Source organism: Monodelphis domestica, chromosome 7 (genome assembly GCF_027887165.1).
Source record: "Monodelphis domestica isolate mMonDom1 chromosome 7, mMonDom1.pri, whole genome shotgun sequence".
NCBI classification, from domain to species: domain Eukaryota; kingdom Metazoa; phylum Chordata; class Mammalia; order Didelphimorphia; family Didelphidae; genus Monodelphis; species Monodelphis domestica.
This window is the reverse complement of record NC_077233.1, coordinates 86,758,560-86,775,645: the sequence shown is the minus strand read 5'-3', so window position 1 is coordinate 86,775,645 and position 17,086 is coordinate 86,758,560. Positions and strand designations below refer to the sequence as shown.

The following is a 17,086-nucleotide window of genomic DNA, read 5'->3' as shown; positions in this document are numbered from 1 at the left end:
AAGCCAGAGAGAAGCTGAAGTAAGCCAAGTCCTGGGAAAAGAGACTTCTTTTTAAATTGAATTTTTTAAATTTAATTTAGAATATTTTTCCATGGTTACAAGATTCATGTTCTTCCCCCTAACCTCCCCCCCCCATCAATGCTGACATGCAATTCCACTGGGTTTTTCTTGTGTCATTGTTTGCACTAGAATAATCACTTAGAGTCTACATCCCCAATCATATTCCCCTCGACCCATGTGATCAAGCAGTTGTTTTTCTTCTGTGTTTCTACTCCCACAGTTCTTCCTCTGAATGTGGATAATGTTCCGAAAAGAGACTACTTGAGGGAAGGAATATCATACAGACCATTAATGGAACTTGACAGCTGATTTGCCGGTTGATAATATAAGTGCTGTCAACCTTCTCAAATTGGTCTGAATGTCTCATTGGCCCTTCCTGATATTAATCATATGAGGATATAGTTTATCCCCAATATTAGACAGGATTTGGCTTCTTTTTATCTGTAGATAGGGTGTAATGGGATAATATTAGAGGGTATATTTGATGGATACTAGATAACTAATAGATCAGGCAACTATTTTTCTTTTGTCTTATCCTTCTAGAGGGCCCTCTAAACCTCCCTTCCTCCCTCTTCCTTTCTCCCTTCCTCCCCTCTTCTTTCCTTCAGTTTCCCCTTCCCTCTTCTTCTTCAGCCTCCTAAATTACTCAGGGTGAGCTATGATATTTCAGAGGAAATACTCTTTTTTCTTCTTTATCTCAAGTAAGGGTTTATTGGGGAAAACAGGAAAGAAAGAGGATAAGGTAAGAGGGTTGGAGGTTTCTCTATTATCTACAGTGAGTCTTAGGTTGGAGAATACTGAGAGAAATGGCAATTCAACCACTAGCATGAAACAGAATGAGTCAAAGAGAGATATATGGACTATTGTCCTTCTTCTTCTGCCTTCAAATCAGTCAGGCCACCTCCAACTTGATTATCCCAAGTCCCAGAGATGAACCCAACTTCTTCCTTCACAGTCACCATCATCAGCCAAAAGAGCCCTCAGCCAAGTCCCCTAAAACCAGTCACCATTGGCTTTTGCCTTCAACTGTTTCCCGGTCACATTCCAAATGGAATTTTCCTTTGACTGACAGCTGATCAATCTCCAGCTTCTTGTCTTGCTGCATGCCTTGTAATTTCTCTCCTCCACAAGGGTCAGGGACAGGGACAGGGACAGGGACTGGATCAGTGACTTCAGTGGTACTGGGAGCTCCCAGATGAGTAAAGTCCCTTTACCCACGCAGGACAGCACCTTCTCTGCTGCTTATAGTCTTGGGTGTTGTCTCAAGCCTTGAGATTAAGTGACTTGCCCCCTGGTCACACAGCTAGCAGGTATTAGTTGAAACCAGGATTTCCTAGCTTTGAGGCCAGCATCCCGACCCTCCTCCTTATATTTATGACTCATTGTCCATAGTTCTCTCTTCTGCTTATGGTTCTTCAGACTCCTCTTCCCTCCATCCTTTTCCCCAGAAGTCCTTGAAGCCTTCAGCATTCTAGAGGAGAGGCAGAAGGGCAAGAGGCAGAGATTGGGGAGCCCTCTTGTTGTGCATTTTACATAAAAGCTTGATTAAAGTTTGTTGTATTGAATTCTCATCCATCAAAGAAGCCAAACCAGAGGAGGGCTGCTTGCTTGCTCTAGACTGGTACTTCCCCATCATGTGGTCATTGGATTCTAGGCTGTCCATTGATTGGAATCTCTTCTTGTGTCTCAGGAGAGGGATAATGGTTTGGATGTGTTTAAGCTGAGTGACCGGGACTTCCTGCGCAGCCTGGAGAATGCCATCCGTTTTGGAAAGCCGTGTCTACTGGAAAATGTTGGAGAAGAGCTGGACCCAGCTCTAGAACCTGTCCTTTTGAAGCAGGTATCGTGCTGGCCCCTTACTCTCCGTCTCCTCTTCAGAAAGGGCTGACAATGGGGACACAAAGGACAAAAAACAGCCCCTGACCAGAAGGGACTTCTATTCTAATGGGAAAGACAATGTGCAAATAGCCTGGTATACAAGGGCAGTAAGAGCTGGAGGACAAGCGTCCTGCAGAAGGCAAGATTAGAGAAGCTTGCGAGGTGGGGAAAAGGGTTGGGAGAGCCCAAGAAAGGTTCTGGCACATTCCTCCTGGAGGCAGAACTGGGGAGAGATTGCTTCAGGAATTCCCTAGGCAAGGGTTTCAGCTTAATAGAAGACTCTTGACTAAAAGTTTTTATGACCCTAAGAAATGAATAATAGCCTAACCTTTAGTTTGGCTAATAAGAACCCAATTTAACAGGCGTGTGCGTGTGTGTGTATGTGTGCATGCAAGTGCATGGTTTGAGAATGCTTCTTGTTAGCCGCCCCTCACTGCACAGGGTCTCAGAGGCCTGCCCCCAGCTTGGGGTGGACATATGGGTAAGGCAGAGGGTGCCGTCTCCCCCTGAGCCAAGCTTGCCTCCTCTGTGCCAGACCTACAAGCAGCAGGGCACCACTGTGCTGAAGCTCGGGGACAGCGTCATTCCCTACCACGAGGACTTCCGGATGTACATCACCACCAAGCTGCCCAATCCCCACTACACGCCGGAGATCTCCACCAAGCTCACCCTCATCAACTTTACGCTGTCGCCCAGGTGAGGAGCTCTTCCTGCCATCGCCCTGTCTTCAGTGGGCTTCCTTCTTCCTGGGCACCTCTTTAGGCATTCGGTCCGCGTCTTATCCTGACAGCCCCAGGCAGAGCCTGGGCGAGGGTGTGTGGGTGCCTCCACTATTGCCAAGCTTCATAAGGCTCAGCGTGCCCTCTCCTTAGCATGCTATAAGTCAGAGAGATGGCGTGAAACCGATTCTCTTTTGATGTCATTTGCTTACTATCTCCCTCCTTAGTCCCCCATCCCCTGCCAGAAGAACTTCCTTCCCACCTTTCCTCCACCCCTCGCCCCATCCCCTTCCTGAAGCTCAGCTCTGGTCGTGTTAGCCCTCAGATATCTCACCAGAATAACAGTCAGACTCCTGAGCTTGGCATTCTAGTTCCTTCTCGGTCTAACTCCGTCTATCTCACCAACCTTATTCCCCACAACTTTCTAGCATGTAACAGCCAGGCCAGAGTCTTCTGAGTCTCAGCCCCACTCTGGCACATCACCCCTGTCCCCTTGTCCAGGATACTCTCCTCCCTCCTCTCCGACACCAGGAAGGCTTCCCTCTCCTCCAAACTCCTGCCATCTTTAGGGTGGGAGGCACACCGGCTAACAGTCACGACTGACCTGTAGTCGTTGTTGTGTGTGAGTGGGACTTCTGCCCCTGGCTAGACCCCAGGCCCCAAGGACAAAAGCGATTTCTTATTCTCCTGGCCTTTCGAGCCATTGGCCCAGGCTGGGCACAGGAAATGGGGGAAGGACCAGCTATCTGATTAGAAGCTGTTGAGAGCCCATTAGACAGGTGCGGCCGGCTGACACTCGCCACTGTGGCCCTTTCCTCCAGCGGCCTGGAGGATCAGCTTCTGGGCCAGGTGGTGGCTGAGGAACGGCCTGATCTAGAGGATGCCAAGAACCAGCTGATCGTCAGCAATGCCAAGATGAAGCAGGAGCTGAAGGACATTGAGGACCAGATCCTATTCCGTCTTAGCTCCTCAGAGGGGAACCCCGTCGATGATGTGGAGCTCATCAAGGTTCTGGAAGCCTCTAAGGTGAAGGCTGGGGAAATTCAGGTAAGAATCTACACCCATTCCCCTCCTCTACCCACCTTCCCCCACGCGCCATCGATGTGAATTCTGGAGCCTGGCCTGAGCTTGACCCTTCCTCCTTTGCCTGAGCCAGGTCAAGGTGAGGACCGCTGAGCAAACAGAGAAGGACATTGACATCACTCGCATGGAGTATGTCCCAGTGGCTGTCCGCACCCAGATCCTCTTCTTCTGTGTATCTGACCTTTCGAATGTGGACCCCATGTACCAGTACTCCCTTGAGTGGTTCCTCAACATCTTCCTCTCTGGCATCTCCAACTCAGAGAGGGCAGGTAGGGCTCCACCTTGCCAGGCTTTCCTGAGATCAGGTGGGAGGGCCTAGTCCTAGCCCTGGAGGAGGTTGGAGGGGGATGCCTGGGCATACTCAGGTAGGAATGTCCAATGGGCCCTCCCCTGGTTACCCTGGTCTTGTTGGGGAGGGAGGCTGGATCTAGGGGTAAAGGTAGGAGTGCTGGTCTGGCCTGGCTGGGAGCTAGGACAGATTGGTCTCTTCTTATCCATCCACTGTCCCGAGGCTGGGGCAAACTGTGAACTGCCCACTCACTCTCCCACCCCTCTTGGGTATATGCTTTGTGTAGATACCTTGAAAAAGCGGATTGCAAACATCAACAAGTACTTGACCTTCAGCCTCTACACTAACGTCTGCCGCAGTCTCTTTGAGAAGCACAAGCTCATGTTTGCCTTTCTCCTGTGTGTCCGAATCATGATGAATGAAGGGAACATTGATGAGGTGAGTAAAGGAGGCCACAGCCTGCCCCCTCCAATACACTCTTGCTCTCAGTTCTCACCTCTTTCCTTCTAGGACCTCCTCCTTCCATCTGTAACCCTAAACTTCTGGGTCAGCTAAAGGCCCTGGGAGTATAGCTGTGGCCATGAAAATCGAATAATGATGTAATAACATGAGTGGTAGATGATCAGTATCACAGTTTCAGACTTGGAAGGTCTCGGAGGCTGCCTGCTTTACAAACCCCAGCAAAATAGTCATCTTTAAGGTTTCAATTGAGGGGAAGGCCATTCTGCTTTTGAACATATTTGAGTGTTGGGCAGTTTTTCCTTACATTGAATTGAAATTTGACTCTGCAATGTGGATCTGAGCAAATCTGATCCCCCTTCTGAGTGACACTCAGCTTGCATCTCTGAAGTTCATGCCATCTGTGTCAGGCACTGTGCCAATCACTAAAGAGGCAAAGAAAGGCCCAAAATTTAAGATTTAAAAAATCAATCACTTCCTTTAAGGAGTTTACAGTCTCATTAATGATAGCCCCTCAGATACTTACTGACAGCTCCTTGTACTCATCTCCAGGCCAAACCTCTGCAGAGGGCCTAGAACAGAATCTTGGGGGTGTATTCCTTTTGAGGTCATAATGAGGAAAGAAGTTTTCAGCAGATTTCCTCCATTTTCTCAGTGGTGTGGGTGTGGTGATATGGATGATCAGTATAGGGGACCAAGGCAGGATCCTTTGGGCAAGAAGAGAAGAGAGAACATCGTCATGAAAACTCCGAGAGGATGGAGTGGTCAACAGAGTCTAATGCCAGAAAGAGATCAAGAAGGGGAAAGATTGAGAAAAGGTCATTCAAATGGAAAGACCATGGGTGACTTTGGAGACTACAATTTCATTTGAGTGATTGAGGTTGGAAGCCAAATTACAGAAGGTTAGGTTAGGAGAGTGAGAGGAGGAAGTGGGGGAGCACCAAGTATAGAGTCTTTTTTAAGGAGTTAGGTGAAAAAAGAAGGAAAGATACAATAAGTGGGTATGGTAGGATAATGTAATTTTTTTTTCAAGAGTTAAAAGGACTTGAATTTGGACTAAGTATTTAAGGACTTAGATATGTTCAATGTCAGCAGAGAAAGATGCACTGTTTAAGTTATAGATTAGAGAGAAGGGATGATAGTAGTCTACAGGAGAAAACAGAAGGGAATGAAATCAAGGATACCCAAACAGGGGTTAGCTGTGGTGAGAAAAAGACCTCTTCATCAGACAGTAGAGTAAAAGAGAAAGCAATGGAAGATAATTCCAAGAATTGTGAAATGAAGAAGAGGAGAGGAGAGGGAGTTCAAAGGAATAGCTTCAATTTTCTCAATAGTATAAGGCAAATTCCTCAGCTGAGATGGTGAAGTGCTGTGGCATGAATGAGGAGGGGGGAAAGTGGTGAGTATGATAGAGAACTGAGTGGAGAGAGGAGTAAAAGGATTGTTTTGCTGCAGTGAGTACCCAGCTGAAATTAGACACAGAAATTTATAGGATCCCAGCAGCACGGTTGCATGTTCAATTATACATGAGTAGAAGGAAAGTCAGAAGAAGATCAAGCAAATGTATATAAATACATATACACATTTATATAAATTTTTGTGTATACTTTATCTGCAGTTATATTTTTGTAGTATCTCCTACAGGCCAGGCACTGGGCTAAGTGCTGTACAAATACCTCGTTGGAGTAGGAGCAGAGGCGGATGGGGGAGTGATTCAGGGTTGGGGTTGGGCAAGGCATGAACAGTGATAGGACAAGAGATTCTGGAGTGGAAGACTGTGCAAAGTTGAACTAGTTCCCCAAAGAGAGACTGTGATGACTTGAGGAAAGTCCTGAGGGCCAGAGGGATTGAAGGGCCACAGTGAGGATTGAAAATATTGAAAATAGCTTTAGGACAAGTGAAGCCAAAGAGAGTGGAGTTGATAGGTAGTTCAGGTCTGGAAAAGGAGTTTCAGAACTCTTTTTTTTCCTTTTTCTTTTTTCCTGATTACATGTAATAACAAATTTCCCTACAAGTTTTCCCAAGTTTAAAAGGATGACTTGTCCCAGGTCACACAGCTAGCAAATTGTCTGAGGTCAGATTTGAATTCAGGAAGGTAAGTCTTCCTGACACCAAGCCTGTCACCTAGTTATGATTACATTAGTTTGGGGAGTTGGTCTTGGGGATGCAGATCAGAAGCATGTCTGCAACTTAGCCTGCCCAGGACATGGCGAGTGGAAGTGGTTTTGTCCATGGCCATACAAACCCCAGCTTCCTGATCTCCAGGCTTGCCCTTTGTATACTACCCAGGAGTTGGTCAGTTGTGGCTTTAGGAACAGATGCAGCCCCTGCCTATTTTTGTCTGTTCTACAAGCTAAGAATGGTTTTTGCATTAAAAAAAAACAAAACTCTGACCTTCCATCTTAGAATCAATACCATGTATTGGTTCCAAGGCAGAAGAACAGTAAGGGCTGGGCAGTAGGGGTTAAGTGGATTGCCCAGGGTAATACAGCTGAGGTCAGATTTGAATCTAGGACCTCCTGTCTCATGGCCTGGTTCTCAATCCACTGAGTCACCCAGTTGCCCCCTGGTTTTCCCATTTTTAAAGACAACTTTATTTAAATATAACTGAGAAAGATTTATTTTAAATAAGGGTATACTTAAAAGTTATATCTTAAAACATGAACAATAAATTTATATTAAAATTAAAATATGAAAAATAAAGTTGTCTTTAAAAACGTAAAAACTGTTCTTAACTTGCTGCTTTAAAAAAATCAGGTGAGAGGTATTTGACTCACAGGCCATACTTTGCTAACCCTCACACAGCACTAAGCCATCCCTGAAGAATAAACCCCCAAGTGGTGTAATTATGGCTGCCCTCCAGTACTGACTACACAAACCAACTTTGAGGGGAGAGGGTGGTTTTTGTCTACACCAGTCTGGTGGGCTGAGGGCAGATTGTGGAGGACCTTGTATGCAGAGATTACTTTATTCTACAGAGCGCCACTGAAAGATTTGAACGCGATTTAGTGGGGAGGTTGGTTGTTGGTGTGTGAATTATGATGTGTTCATCGATGTACATAGATTAATCTGTTGATGTGCAGGGATTGGAAGGGAGCGGGATTCCAGGGGCAGCATGGCATAATAAAAGATCCCCAAACTTGGCACCAAAGGCCCTGCCCTTCCTCCTAGCAGAGATAATTCATCTCTCCTTCCCAACGCCTCATTTTTCTCCTGTGTAAAATGAGGGGCTTAGGCTAGCTATCATTTAGCTTCATTTGCTGTGATCCTCAGTTCCTGTAGAGGAAGGGAGGCTGATTGCAAATCAGCTGATTGTCTGGGGAGTTTGAACATGGGAAGGAGGAGGGGTCCTGCCACAGTCACCTGCTTGCTCTCACTTCCAGGACGAGTGGCGCTACCTTCTGTCTGGGGGAACCATCAAGGATGTGATACCGAACCCAGCAATAGAATGGCTGTCAGACAGGGCATGGCGTGACATCCTGGCTCTTACCAATCTTCCAAACTTCTCCGCCTTAGCCGAAGACTTCTCTTTTTACTTAGAAGACTTCCAAAGGATCTTTGACAGTGCAGAGCCCCACCGGTGAGCACCCTAAGATGGGGCCTTCTCCTCGGAGAAGCAGGCCCTGGGCGCTCTGGGAACGGGTCCCGGCTCTGGAAGCGTATTGTAGGGTACCCAGGGGAGAGAACCACTCTTCCCCTGCTCCATCCCACCCGACTGCTCCCAGCCATGTCGATGCCTGGAAAGGCCTTGAACAGAAACGCTGAGAGCCCAGGGCCATGCCGGGCAGCCTTGCTTCTTGCAAATCTGTGGCTTAGACTTCCCAAAGCGCCTTCTGTCCATTCTTTAACCCTCCCAGCAGCCTGGAAGCCATCCTCCCTCTGTGACAGACCCAGATTTCTGACTCCCCTGCACCAGCCTGGGCCTGACGGGGTGCTGCCCCTTGTTTCAGGGAGATCTTGCCCGGCAAATGGGAAGAGCATTTAGACCAGTTCCAGAAGCTGCTGGTTCTGCGCTGCCTCCGAGGTGACAAGGTCACCAACGCCATGCAGGACTTTGTGGCCATTAACTTGGAGCCGCGCTTCATTGAGCCCCAGGTAGGCTGCGAGCAGCCAGGCCTCTCCTCCTCCATCAGCCTCGGACGGGGCTCCCTTCTTCCTTGGGGTCCCCGATTTAGAGCTGCGAGAGGCCTTGTGGGGCTCCCACTCCAACCCCTTCCTTTCCTTTCCAAACGAGCAAGCCGAGGCCCTCCGGTCCGTCGGGCGGCCGGGCCAGGATGGGAGCCCTTGTCTCCCAGCCCCAGAGGCCTCTCCTCCCTCGTCCCCACCCCAGAGCCGCCCGGAGAGCGAGCGGGGCCTCTGGCTCAGGCACGGCCTTGTCTTGCAGACGGCCAACCTCTTTGCCGTGTTCAAGGACTCTAACTCCACCACCCCGCTGATCTTCGTGCTGTCCCCAGGCACAGACCCGGCCGCAGACCTCTACAAGTTCGCCGAGGAGATGAAGTTCTCCAAGAAGCTCACAGCCATTTCTCTGGGTCAGGGCCAGGTACTGGCGGGGCCCTCGGGCTAAGTCCAGGTGGAGCCGCTGGAGCCGGAGGGAGGGGGCTGCTCACCCGACTCTGCTCCCCCAGGGTCCCTTGGCCGAGGCCATGATGCAGAGCTCCATGGAGAGAGGCAAGTGGGTCTTCTTCCAGAACTGCCACCTGGCGCCCAGCTGGATGCCCTCCCTGGAGAGGCTCATTGAGCAGATCAACCCCGACAAGGTGAGCCTGCCTAGACCCAGAAGGAGGGGGAGAGGGTGAAAAGACAGGCCGTTCTCACAAGTCGTTCCTCCCGTGTTCAGGTGCACCGGGACTTCCGTCTTTGGCTCACCAGCTTGCCGAGTAACAAGTTCCCGGTGTCCATCCTCCAGAATGGCTCCAAGATGACCATTGAGCCCCCCCGGGGGGTGAAGGCCAATCTCCTGAAGTCTTACATTAGCCTCAATGATGATTTCTTGAATTCCTGCCAGAAGGTAAGCTCGTCACCGATTCTGCCCGTGCCCCATGGGCGCCCCGCAGCCCTGCATTCTAGGCCTCGCGTGGACCTCAGACAGGCCTCCTCCTTTCTCTGGGCTCCATGGGCCACCGACAACACGAGAGGGCACCAAGTGACCCGAAAGGCCCCTGCTGGGGAGGCCACTCACTCCTTCCTTCTGTTCCCCTCCCTGGCCGCTGCCGGAACAAGTAGCAGTCCGAGTTCAAGTGCCTGCTTCTGTCCCTGTGCCTCTTCCACGGGAATGCCCTGGAGCGGAGGAAGTTTGGGCCCCTGGGCTTCAACATCCCCTACGAGTTCACCGATGGAGACCTGCGTATCTGCATCAGCCAGCTGAAAATGTTCCTGGACGAGTACGAGGACATCCCCTACAAGGTGACACGTTCAGCCTCTGCCCAACAAATGGTGCCATTTCCACATCTACCCTTCCTTAGAGCCCTCACAATGCTCAGGCCATTAACCCCTGAAATGTGACAGCACGAGGACCCCAGACTCCGAGAGGTCTTCCCACCCCCCTGGGACGGGCTTGGGGTGAGGCCGGGCTTTCCCTCCTTCCTCGGACCTTATCCTGAGCCGGCGGGTCGGAACAGGTCCTCAAGTACACAGCTGGCGAGATCAATTACGGGGGCCGCGTCACCGACGACTGGGACCGGCGCTGCATCATGAACATCCTGGAAGACTTCTACAACCCCGACGTCCTGATACCTGACTACACCTACTCCGAATCCGGCATCTACCACCAGATCAACCCGACTTATGACATCAATGTAATCCTCCCCAGCCCCACCCCCACCCTTGGTTCCAGCTTTGCCCAGAGTGAATGAATGTGCCCATTTCCCCAAGTCCCCTTCGACATTTTCCTTTTTTGTTCCTATTGCCTCTTCTGGTGAGTGTGAGGGGGAACCTCAGAGTGGCTTTAATTTGAATTTCTCTAATTGTTAGTGACCTGGAGCATTTTTTCAGATGCCTATTGATAGCTTGGATTCTTCCTTTGAAAACTGCCTATTGAGACCCTTTGACTATTTAATCAATGGAAGAATGGTTCTTATTCACAGAAATTTAGGTTTTCCTGTGTGGGGAAACAGACCGAGAGAAGGAAAGACGGAAAGACATTGGTCAGCCCGGGGGTTCTGGAGCCCTCCCCAGGCCTGCTCTTCCCTCCAGTACTAAGCAGCTTCTCCAGGTCTATGGAGGACAGAGCTAATCTTCGAGGGAGAGGGTCCAGAGCCCACCTTGCCCACCGTTTGCTGTTCGATCTTGGATAAATGGCTTTGCTCTCTGAGCCTCAACTTCCCTTTATTCCCAATACAGTTGAATGGTGAAGGCTCTTTTAGCTTCGATGTTCTATAGCTCAGAGTGGCAACATGCGGATTCTGGGCCTAACCTTAGCACTCCTTGACTGGGGAAGCCGCCTTCCAATGCCCCCAGAGCTTCCCTGAGGCTCTTCTTCCCAAAGAGGAGTATCCCAGGCCCTTTGGAGGCAGGGACTTCCTCTCCATTTGACCCTGACCCTATGCCCGGTCCCAGTCCAGGACCAAGTCTTCTTAAGGCTTCCTTCTTTATGCCCAGCCCTAGGCTCGGCTGTACCACAGGGAGACAGAGGCAAAACAGACCTGAACCTTCCGTGCTGTACTAGGGCCCGAGAGAGGTGGGCCTGGGAGAGGACGGGAAACCCGGAGCCAGAGCAGATATCCCCAAGAATATCCCTGTGAATCCAGGTCTCTTCCTTCCTTCACTCTGAGTTTGGCTCAGCCCTGTTGTGGCTGCTCTTCCCAAAGCCAGGATCTGGAGCATCCTTCACTTGGGCTCTTCCCACAATGTAGTGACAGTCATTCACAACGTCCTGGGGTTCAAGCCAGGTTCAGACCTTGGGGAGCTTCAAGCTGAGCACAGTGCTTGTCCAATGGGCCTGGCGAGGGGGCCCGGGGAATCTCTCCACCCCTCACCCTGAGTTCTGTCCCTACAGGGTTACCTGCAGTACATCAAAAGCCTGCCACTCAATGACATCCCCGAGATCTTTGGGCTGCACGACAATGCCAATATCACCTTTGCACAGAATGAGACCTTCGCCCTTCTCAGTGCCATCATTCAGTTGCAACCCAAGTCAACCTCCACGGGTGGCCATAGCCGAGAAGCGGTGAGAGGCTCCCCTTTCCCCTCTCCTAATGTAAGGGTTGTTGACTGAATATATTATACTAGTGGTTGCCAGGGATTAAAATTCAATCCCAATAAAATACTCAAGTCAGTTTGGGATTTTTATGATGGTTTAATTATAATAGTAGGAAGAAATTAAGAAGAGAGAGAGGAAAAGGAATTGGACTGCTCTGGCAAGCCAGATAGGAGTTCAGAGGCCTTGGCCAAGGGGCCTTCTCAATCTAACTTGGCTTCCAGCCACAAGGCCTACTCCAAGATGAGGGGCCTCCTAGGAGGATAGTGCTTTAGGAGGTAAAGAAAAAGAGGAATCACCAAGCACGCTAAGAACACTGCCATGAGCTCCCAACGCTGAAAGAGCCCAATGTCTCTGCAAGAGAGTGAGAACAGAGAGAGGAAGTGACGCAAAATACATAGACAGTTCTTTACATCACTTCCTGCATCTCACATGTACCAATGGTAGCTTAAGCTTGACTTAGGACAGCCCAGGGGGTCTGTCAGTTGTTTCTTATTTATCATTTGCTAGCACATGTTGGTCATAGGCCATCCTCCTCAACACTTAATCCTTAAGTAGGGGTGTATACATTCCTGGTTGCTAGAATTCTAAGACTAAGCAGGGTTGAATAAATCTAAAATTCACATTAACCACCCCCATGCAATACTTCTATGGTAAATTCTGCTCATCTAGGCAGCCCAGGAGAAGAGTCAGTAGCTATATTCCTAAAAGAGAGGGGGAATGTTTGTGAATTTGATTTCTATCCATCAAATCCTATTTTAAACTCAGGTTTGTGGGAAGGGAAATGTTTCATCCCTTTGTCATGTGAACTAGGCAGTTTTCATTTACATATCAAGCCCCTTATAGATAGAGAATACTTGTGATGTCATAGATTTATTTATTCATAAATAAACTTTCTGAGGGAGAAAACACCTTCCCCACCAATTGGCTTCTAGTCACCAAGACGGTGCCTTGACAACTAAAGATTTGGGTGTCTGTCGTGAGTGACTTCAGATGTCAGATTTTACAAATGAAATTGCTTTCTGGGGCTCCATTTCCTCTTGGGCCTCAGGAAGGAGCTGGCCGAGGATGTTTCAAGAGCCCAGCTCCTATGTCCTGGGAGTCCATTTTCATGGTGCTCTGGAGCAGAGAGGGCCCGAGGGCTGATGTCCTAGAGCCTGCAGCCAGAGGCCTCTCTCATTCTCTGTGGGGTGGGCCCCTAGATGGTGGAGGAGATTGCTGGGAGCATCCTGAAGAAAATCCCAGAGCCCATCAATGTGCATCATGTGATGATGAAGTACCCTGTGCTCTATGAGGAATCCATGAACACTGTCCTGGTGCAGGAGGTGATCAGGTAACCACCAAGCCTTCCCTGGCAGGAGAGGGGAGGGAGGGAAGAAGGAAGAAAGGCAGAGAAGCACAACCCTCTTGGGCACTCCTGATGCCCTGGGCCAAGCTTGCCTTATGCTGGGGGAAGACGGTTATGTCTGAAGCTGGCTCCATGCCTGGGTCGGCCCCTGTCTCATCACCTCACAAACAGGCCATGGAAGAGGGCACAGCAGAGGATAGGGGAAAGGAATAGGTGTCTAGACCAGACTGGTGGTAGTGTGACCACTTGGTGGCATCATGATCTGGGTTCAGTCCTTTGCCTTGGTTTCCCCATCTGTAAAATGAAGTTCTTAAGTTACCTTCCAGAATTAAAAAAAAAATCCATAAGTCTAAATTCCATCTAAAAACTAAATTCCATTTGGACTTTTAAGCCTACTAAAAGGAACTCAGAAGTTCAATGTATCAAGGCAACTTCCACCTTGTCTCATATTACTTAAACAGTCTTTAGATTGGAATGGACTCCATTCAATGTAGTCAGTTGGCACTGCTGAGATCCACTAAGAACACTGTTAGCTGCTACCAAAGTCTAACCTAAACTCCAGCCAGATTCAGGCTGTTTCTGGCTCACCAAGCTAGTGAAGCATCTCTTTGTGGCCCAGTCTGAGTTGCTGTGCCCGTGTCCATGCCAACAGATGTCATGTAAATCTCCGTGAGGTGGGCAAGGAGAAAGGTGGCAGTGCCCGCACCTTACTGTACCCAGGGAGGCTGTAGGAAACCCTTCTCTGTGATCTACCCCTCAGATACAACAAGCTACTGAACGTAATCACAGAGTCACTCAAGGATGTGCTCAAGGCACTGAAGGGCCTGGTGGTGATGTCCTCCCAGCTGGAGCTCATGTCCACTAGCCTCTACAACAATGCTGTACCTGAGATCTGGAAGGGCAAGGCCTACCCCTCCCTCAAGCCTCTGTCCTCCTGGGTCATGGACCTGTTGCAGCGGATTGAGTTTCTGGGCAACTGGATCCAAGAGGGCATCCCGCCTGTGTTCTGGATCAGCGGCTTCTTCTTTCCACAAGCCTTCCTAACGGGGACCTTGCAGAACTTTGCTAGAAAATGTGTTATCTCCATTGATACCATCTCCTTCAACTTCAAGGTCAGTGAACAAAAACAAATCCCCCAATTGGCTATGTCTGAAAAGAGTCTTCTGCGCACCACAAGCCCATCATTGTGATCATGGTTGGTAATTGGGTGGATCAGTTCTTGTCTTTCAAAGTCATTCTTAAAATGTTGATGAATAATTTGTTCACTTGATTCCGATCAGTCCGGGACAGCTCAAATGGTTTTCTGAAACTGCCTTTTTGTCATGAGTATTCCATTCCATTCACAAATCATATTTTATGCAAGCATTCCCCATTGGTGGGCACTCCCCACGCCTTAGCTTCCAGTTCTTTGCTACCACATAAAGCTACCCTGTTTTTGTGCATGTCTTTTTTTTCCCTCTTTATCTCTTTGGAGTACAGGCCTAGAAATGGGTATGATGTATAGTTTACTAACTGTATGGCTATACAATCAGTTGCTCTAGCATGCTTCCAAATTCCTTTCCAGAAAGGCTGGGCTAATTCACAGCTTTGCCCAGAGTGAATGAATGTGCCCATTTCCCCAAGTCCCCTTTGACATTTTCCTTTTTTGTTCCTATTGCCTCTTCTGGTGAGTGTGAGGGGGAACCTCAGAGTGACTTTAATTTGAATTTCTCTAATTATTAGTGACCTGGAGCATTTTTTTCAGGTGCCTATTAATAGCTTGCATTCTTTCTTTGAAAATTGCCTATTGAGATCCTTTGACAATTCAATCAATGGAAAAATGGTCCTTATTCACAGAAATTTAAGTCTGTTTTCTACTCATTTCCTTGGAAATGATACCTTTATCCAAGGAACATTCTGCAAAGATGTCCCCCCCACCCCCAAGTGGCCTGTTTCTGAGAGGCCCCTTTCCACACAGAATTGAGTGTATCCGAGGTAAATTATAGCACTCGGACACAGTCCATCAATCAGGAGCCTAGCACGGAGATCACTTACAAAAATGAACACTATGGAAACTTGTTTTTCGTGATAATCCATAAGCCAGACTGAATTGCTTGCCAGTTCCAGGAAGGGGGAAGGAAGAAGGGAGGGAGACAATATGGATCATACAACTGAGGCAAATTCATGTGGAAATTTGTTAAAATAAAACATTAAAAAAAAAAAAGAATGGAAGGAATAGAGCAAAGCCAGGAAGAGAACAGGTGGAAGGAGGATGTGCGAGCATTATCGTGCCTTCTGATCAGAGGTTTTCTGCTGGTCCTGTGAGCGAGTGACCAAACCCAGACTCACCTGCAATGAGATGCTTGCAAGAAGTAGTTGTCTGGTAGATACCGGTACCCACCAAATCCCAGAGACAGTCTCATTGTGAGGGCTAAGTTGTCCTCCCCCACTCTATCAGGGGCTCTGTTCTCCTCGACGATGCTGTTCAGATAAGCATCCCACCAGCCCACCCTCCTCCACCGATCTCTCCCCCAATCCCTAGGTAATAGAGCAGTCACCAAGCGAGTTGTTCGAAAGGCCAGAGATAGGCTGCTTCATCCACGGCCTGTTCCTGGAGGGGGCACGCTGGGACCCTGAACTTTTTGTCCTGGCTGAGTCTCGGCCCAAAGAGCTCTACACAGAGATGGCTGTCATCTGGCTGGTTCCTGTCCCCAACCGCAAACCCCCAACCAAGGGCTTCTATTTATGCCCCATTTACAAGACTCTGACTCGAGCTGGTATGTACTCTCCTTCCCTCCCATAGAACTGGGGGGCAGGGGGTGGGGGAGACCAGGGGAGATAGCCCTGGACAGTCTCATTTGGCTCCAACTTCCCTGCTAAAGCGTCCCCTTCTCCTCTTCTACGCCAAGTGACTGGAACATGTCTTCAGGTTAGTGCGGCTAGCACGTAAGCCTCCTCCCTCCTCTAAGCCCAGAGGCCTCGGCAGTGACTGGGGAACAAGTCTGTTGCACAAGCTTCTGTCCTCAGCTCTACCTTTCTTAGTTCACGCGTCTTCCCCATGCCTAGTGCTGATGGTGCTTGAAGGCTTTGCAGAGATGCCCTTTGAGGGAGCTAGTCAAAATACTACAAGATGCTACCACTGCTGTTCTTACAGACGAAGCACCTCAAGGCTTCACACGTCGTAGCATTTCATAGTTAAGGGGAACCCCTGATTCTGCCGATGAGGTGATGGAAGCCCGGAGAAGGAACCCATCCTATGCCTCAGGATAACCCAAGTAGTAAGCAACAGTCCCAGCTGGCATCTTCTATAAGACAAGAGAAAATAACTTTTATGTTACCAATTTCTCATAGTTTTATCCTCAGGAAAGATTCCATAAAGCATGAGAGCAGCAGCAGCTGCCATGAGGTAGGGCATGGCTGGTATGGATCTCCCCGCTCTGAGGCGAGGAGCCAGGCGTGAAGAGGAGGAAGTAGCCCCTTCATACGGCCTGCTCCCAATCTGCTTTAGATCATCCTTCCATTGGTGTCTGTTCCAGGTACGCTGTCCACCACCGGCCATTCCACCAACTACGTCATAGCTGTGGAGATCCCCACCAAGAAGGGCCAGAGACACTGGATCAAGCGAGGTGTAGCCCTCATCTGTGCTCTGGACTATTAGGGCCACTGGGATGGGCCGAGCAAGCCCCAACCTAGGCCATGGCAGCAGTGCCCCTGAGCTGGCCCTGCCAGTTGCTCCTTCCCCAGGAGACCCTAGAGTGGAGTCCTGGGGCAGCCATGAGGAGCCCGTCGTCCACAGTCGGGGAATAAAAAATATTTTTTTATGTTGTCTACCTATTTACACTCCAGCCTGTTCTGTGGGGCTCCTTGTCAGAACAGAGGTTACAGTGGGGCTTGAGCCAACCTTTGCCAACAGGCCTAGAGTACTGCTGGCTCAGCAGGAAGCCCCTTTTTCTCCCCTCCCTTTAGGCATGCTGTACATTTTTCATTAGTCTGCAGGAATTAAGAGAAATCAGCACCGAATGGGACACACTGGCACCAAGACTTTGCCTAAATGGACCACTAGGACTGGAAGG

The 17,086-nt window shown here is 49.3% G+C and overlaps 1 protein-coding gene and 1 long non-coding RNA gene across 3 annotated transcripts in view; one reads left to right on the top strand and one right to left on the bottom strand.

Annotated features, from left to right (window-relative positions):
* The window catches only part of DNAH1 (dynein axonemal heavy chain 1), a 144,531-nt gene extending 127,688 nt beyond the window's left edge, over positions 1–16,843 (top strand). The window contains exons 62-78 of one of the 2 annotated variants that reach the window (XM_001380306.4): positions 1,751–1,900; positions 2,474–2,634; positions 3,479–3,704; positions 3,814–4,009; positions 4,316–4,467; positions 7,872–8,068; positions 8,439–8,583; positions 8,873–9,031; positions 9,117–9,248; positions 9,329–9,499; positions 9,715–9,894; positions 10,110–10,286; positions 11,486–11,656; positions 12,889–13,019; positions 13,795–14,146; positions 15,556–15,790; positions 16,550–16,843. In XM_001380306.4, coding sequence (XP_001380343.3) covers positions 1,751–1,900; positions 2,474–2,634; positions 3,479–3,704; positions 3,814–4,009; positions 4,316–4,467; positions 7,872–8,068; positions 8,439–8,583; positions 8,873–9,031; positions 9,117–9,248; positions 9,329–9,499; positions 9,715–9,894; positions 10,110–10,286; positions 11,486–11,656; positions 12,889–13,019; positions 13,795–14,146; positions 15,556–15,790; positions 16,550–16,671 — 3,057 coding nt within the window. In that variant the 3' untranslated portion in view covers positions 16,672–16,843. The remainder of the gene's footprint in view (positions 1–1,750; positions 1,901–2,473; positions 2,635–3,478; positions 3,705–3,813; positions 4,010–4,315; positions 4,468–7,871; positions 8,069–8,438; positions 8,584–8,872; positions 9,032–9,116; positions 9,249–9,328; positions 9,500–9,714; positions 9,895–10,109; positions 10,287–11,485; positions 11,657–12,888; positions 13,020–13,794; positions 14,147–15,555; positions 15,791–16,549) is intronic. The other variant, XM_056804959.1, reaches the window with a different exon arrangement.
* Positions 4,658–5,055, bottom strand: LOC103099172 (uncharacterized). Its single transcript, XR_470917.2, has 2 exons — positions 5,015–5,055; positions 4,658–4,913 (listed from the first exon to the last, which is right to left on the bottom strand). It is a non-coding gene; the product is annotated as an uncharacterized LOC103099172 (long non-coding RNA).
* Positions 16,844–17,086: the final 243 nt, after the last annotated feature.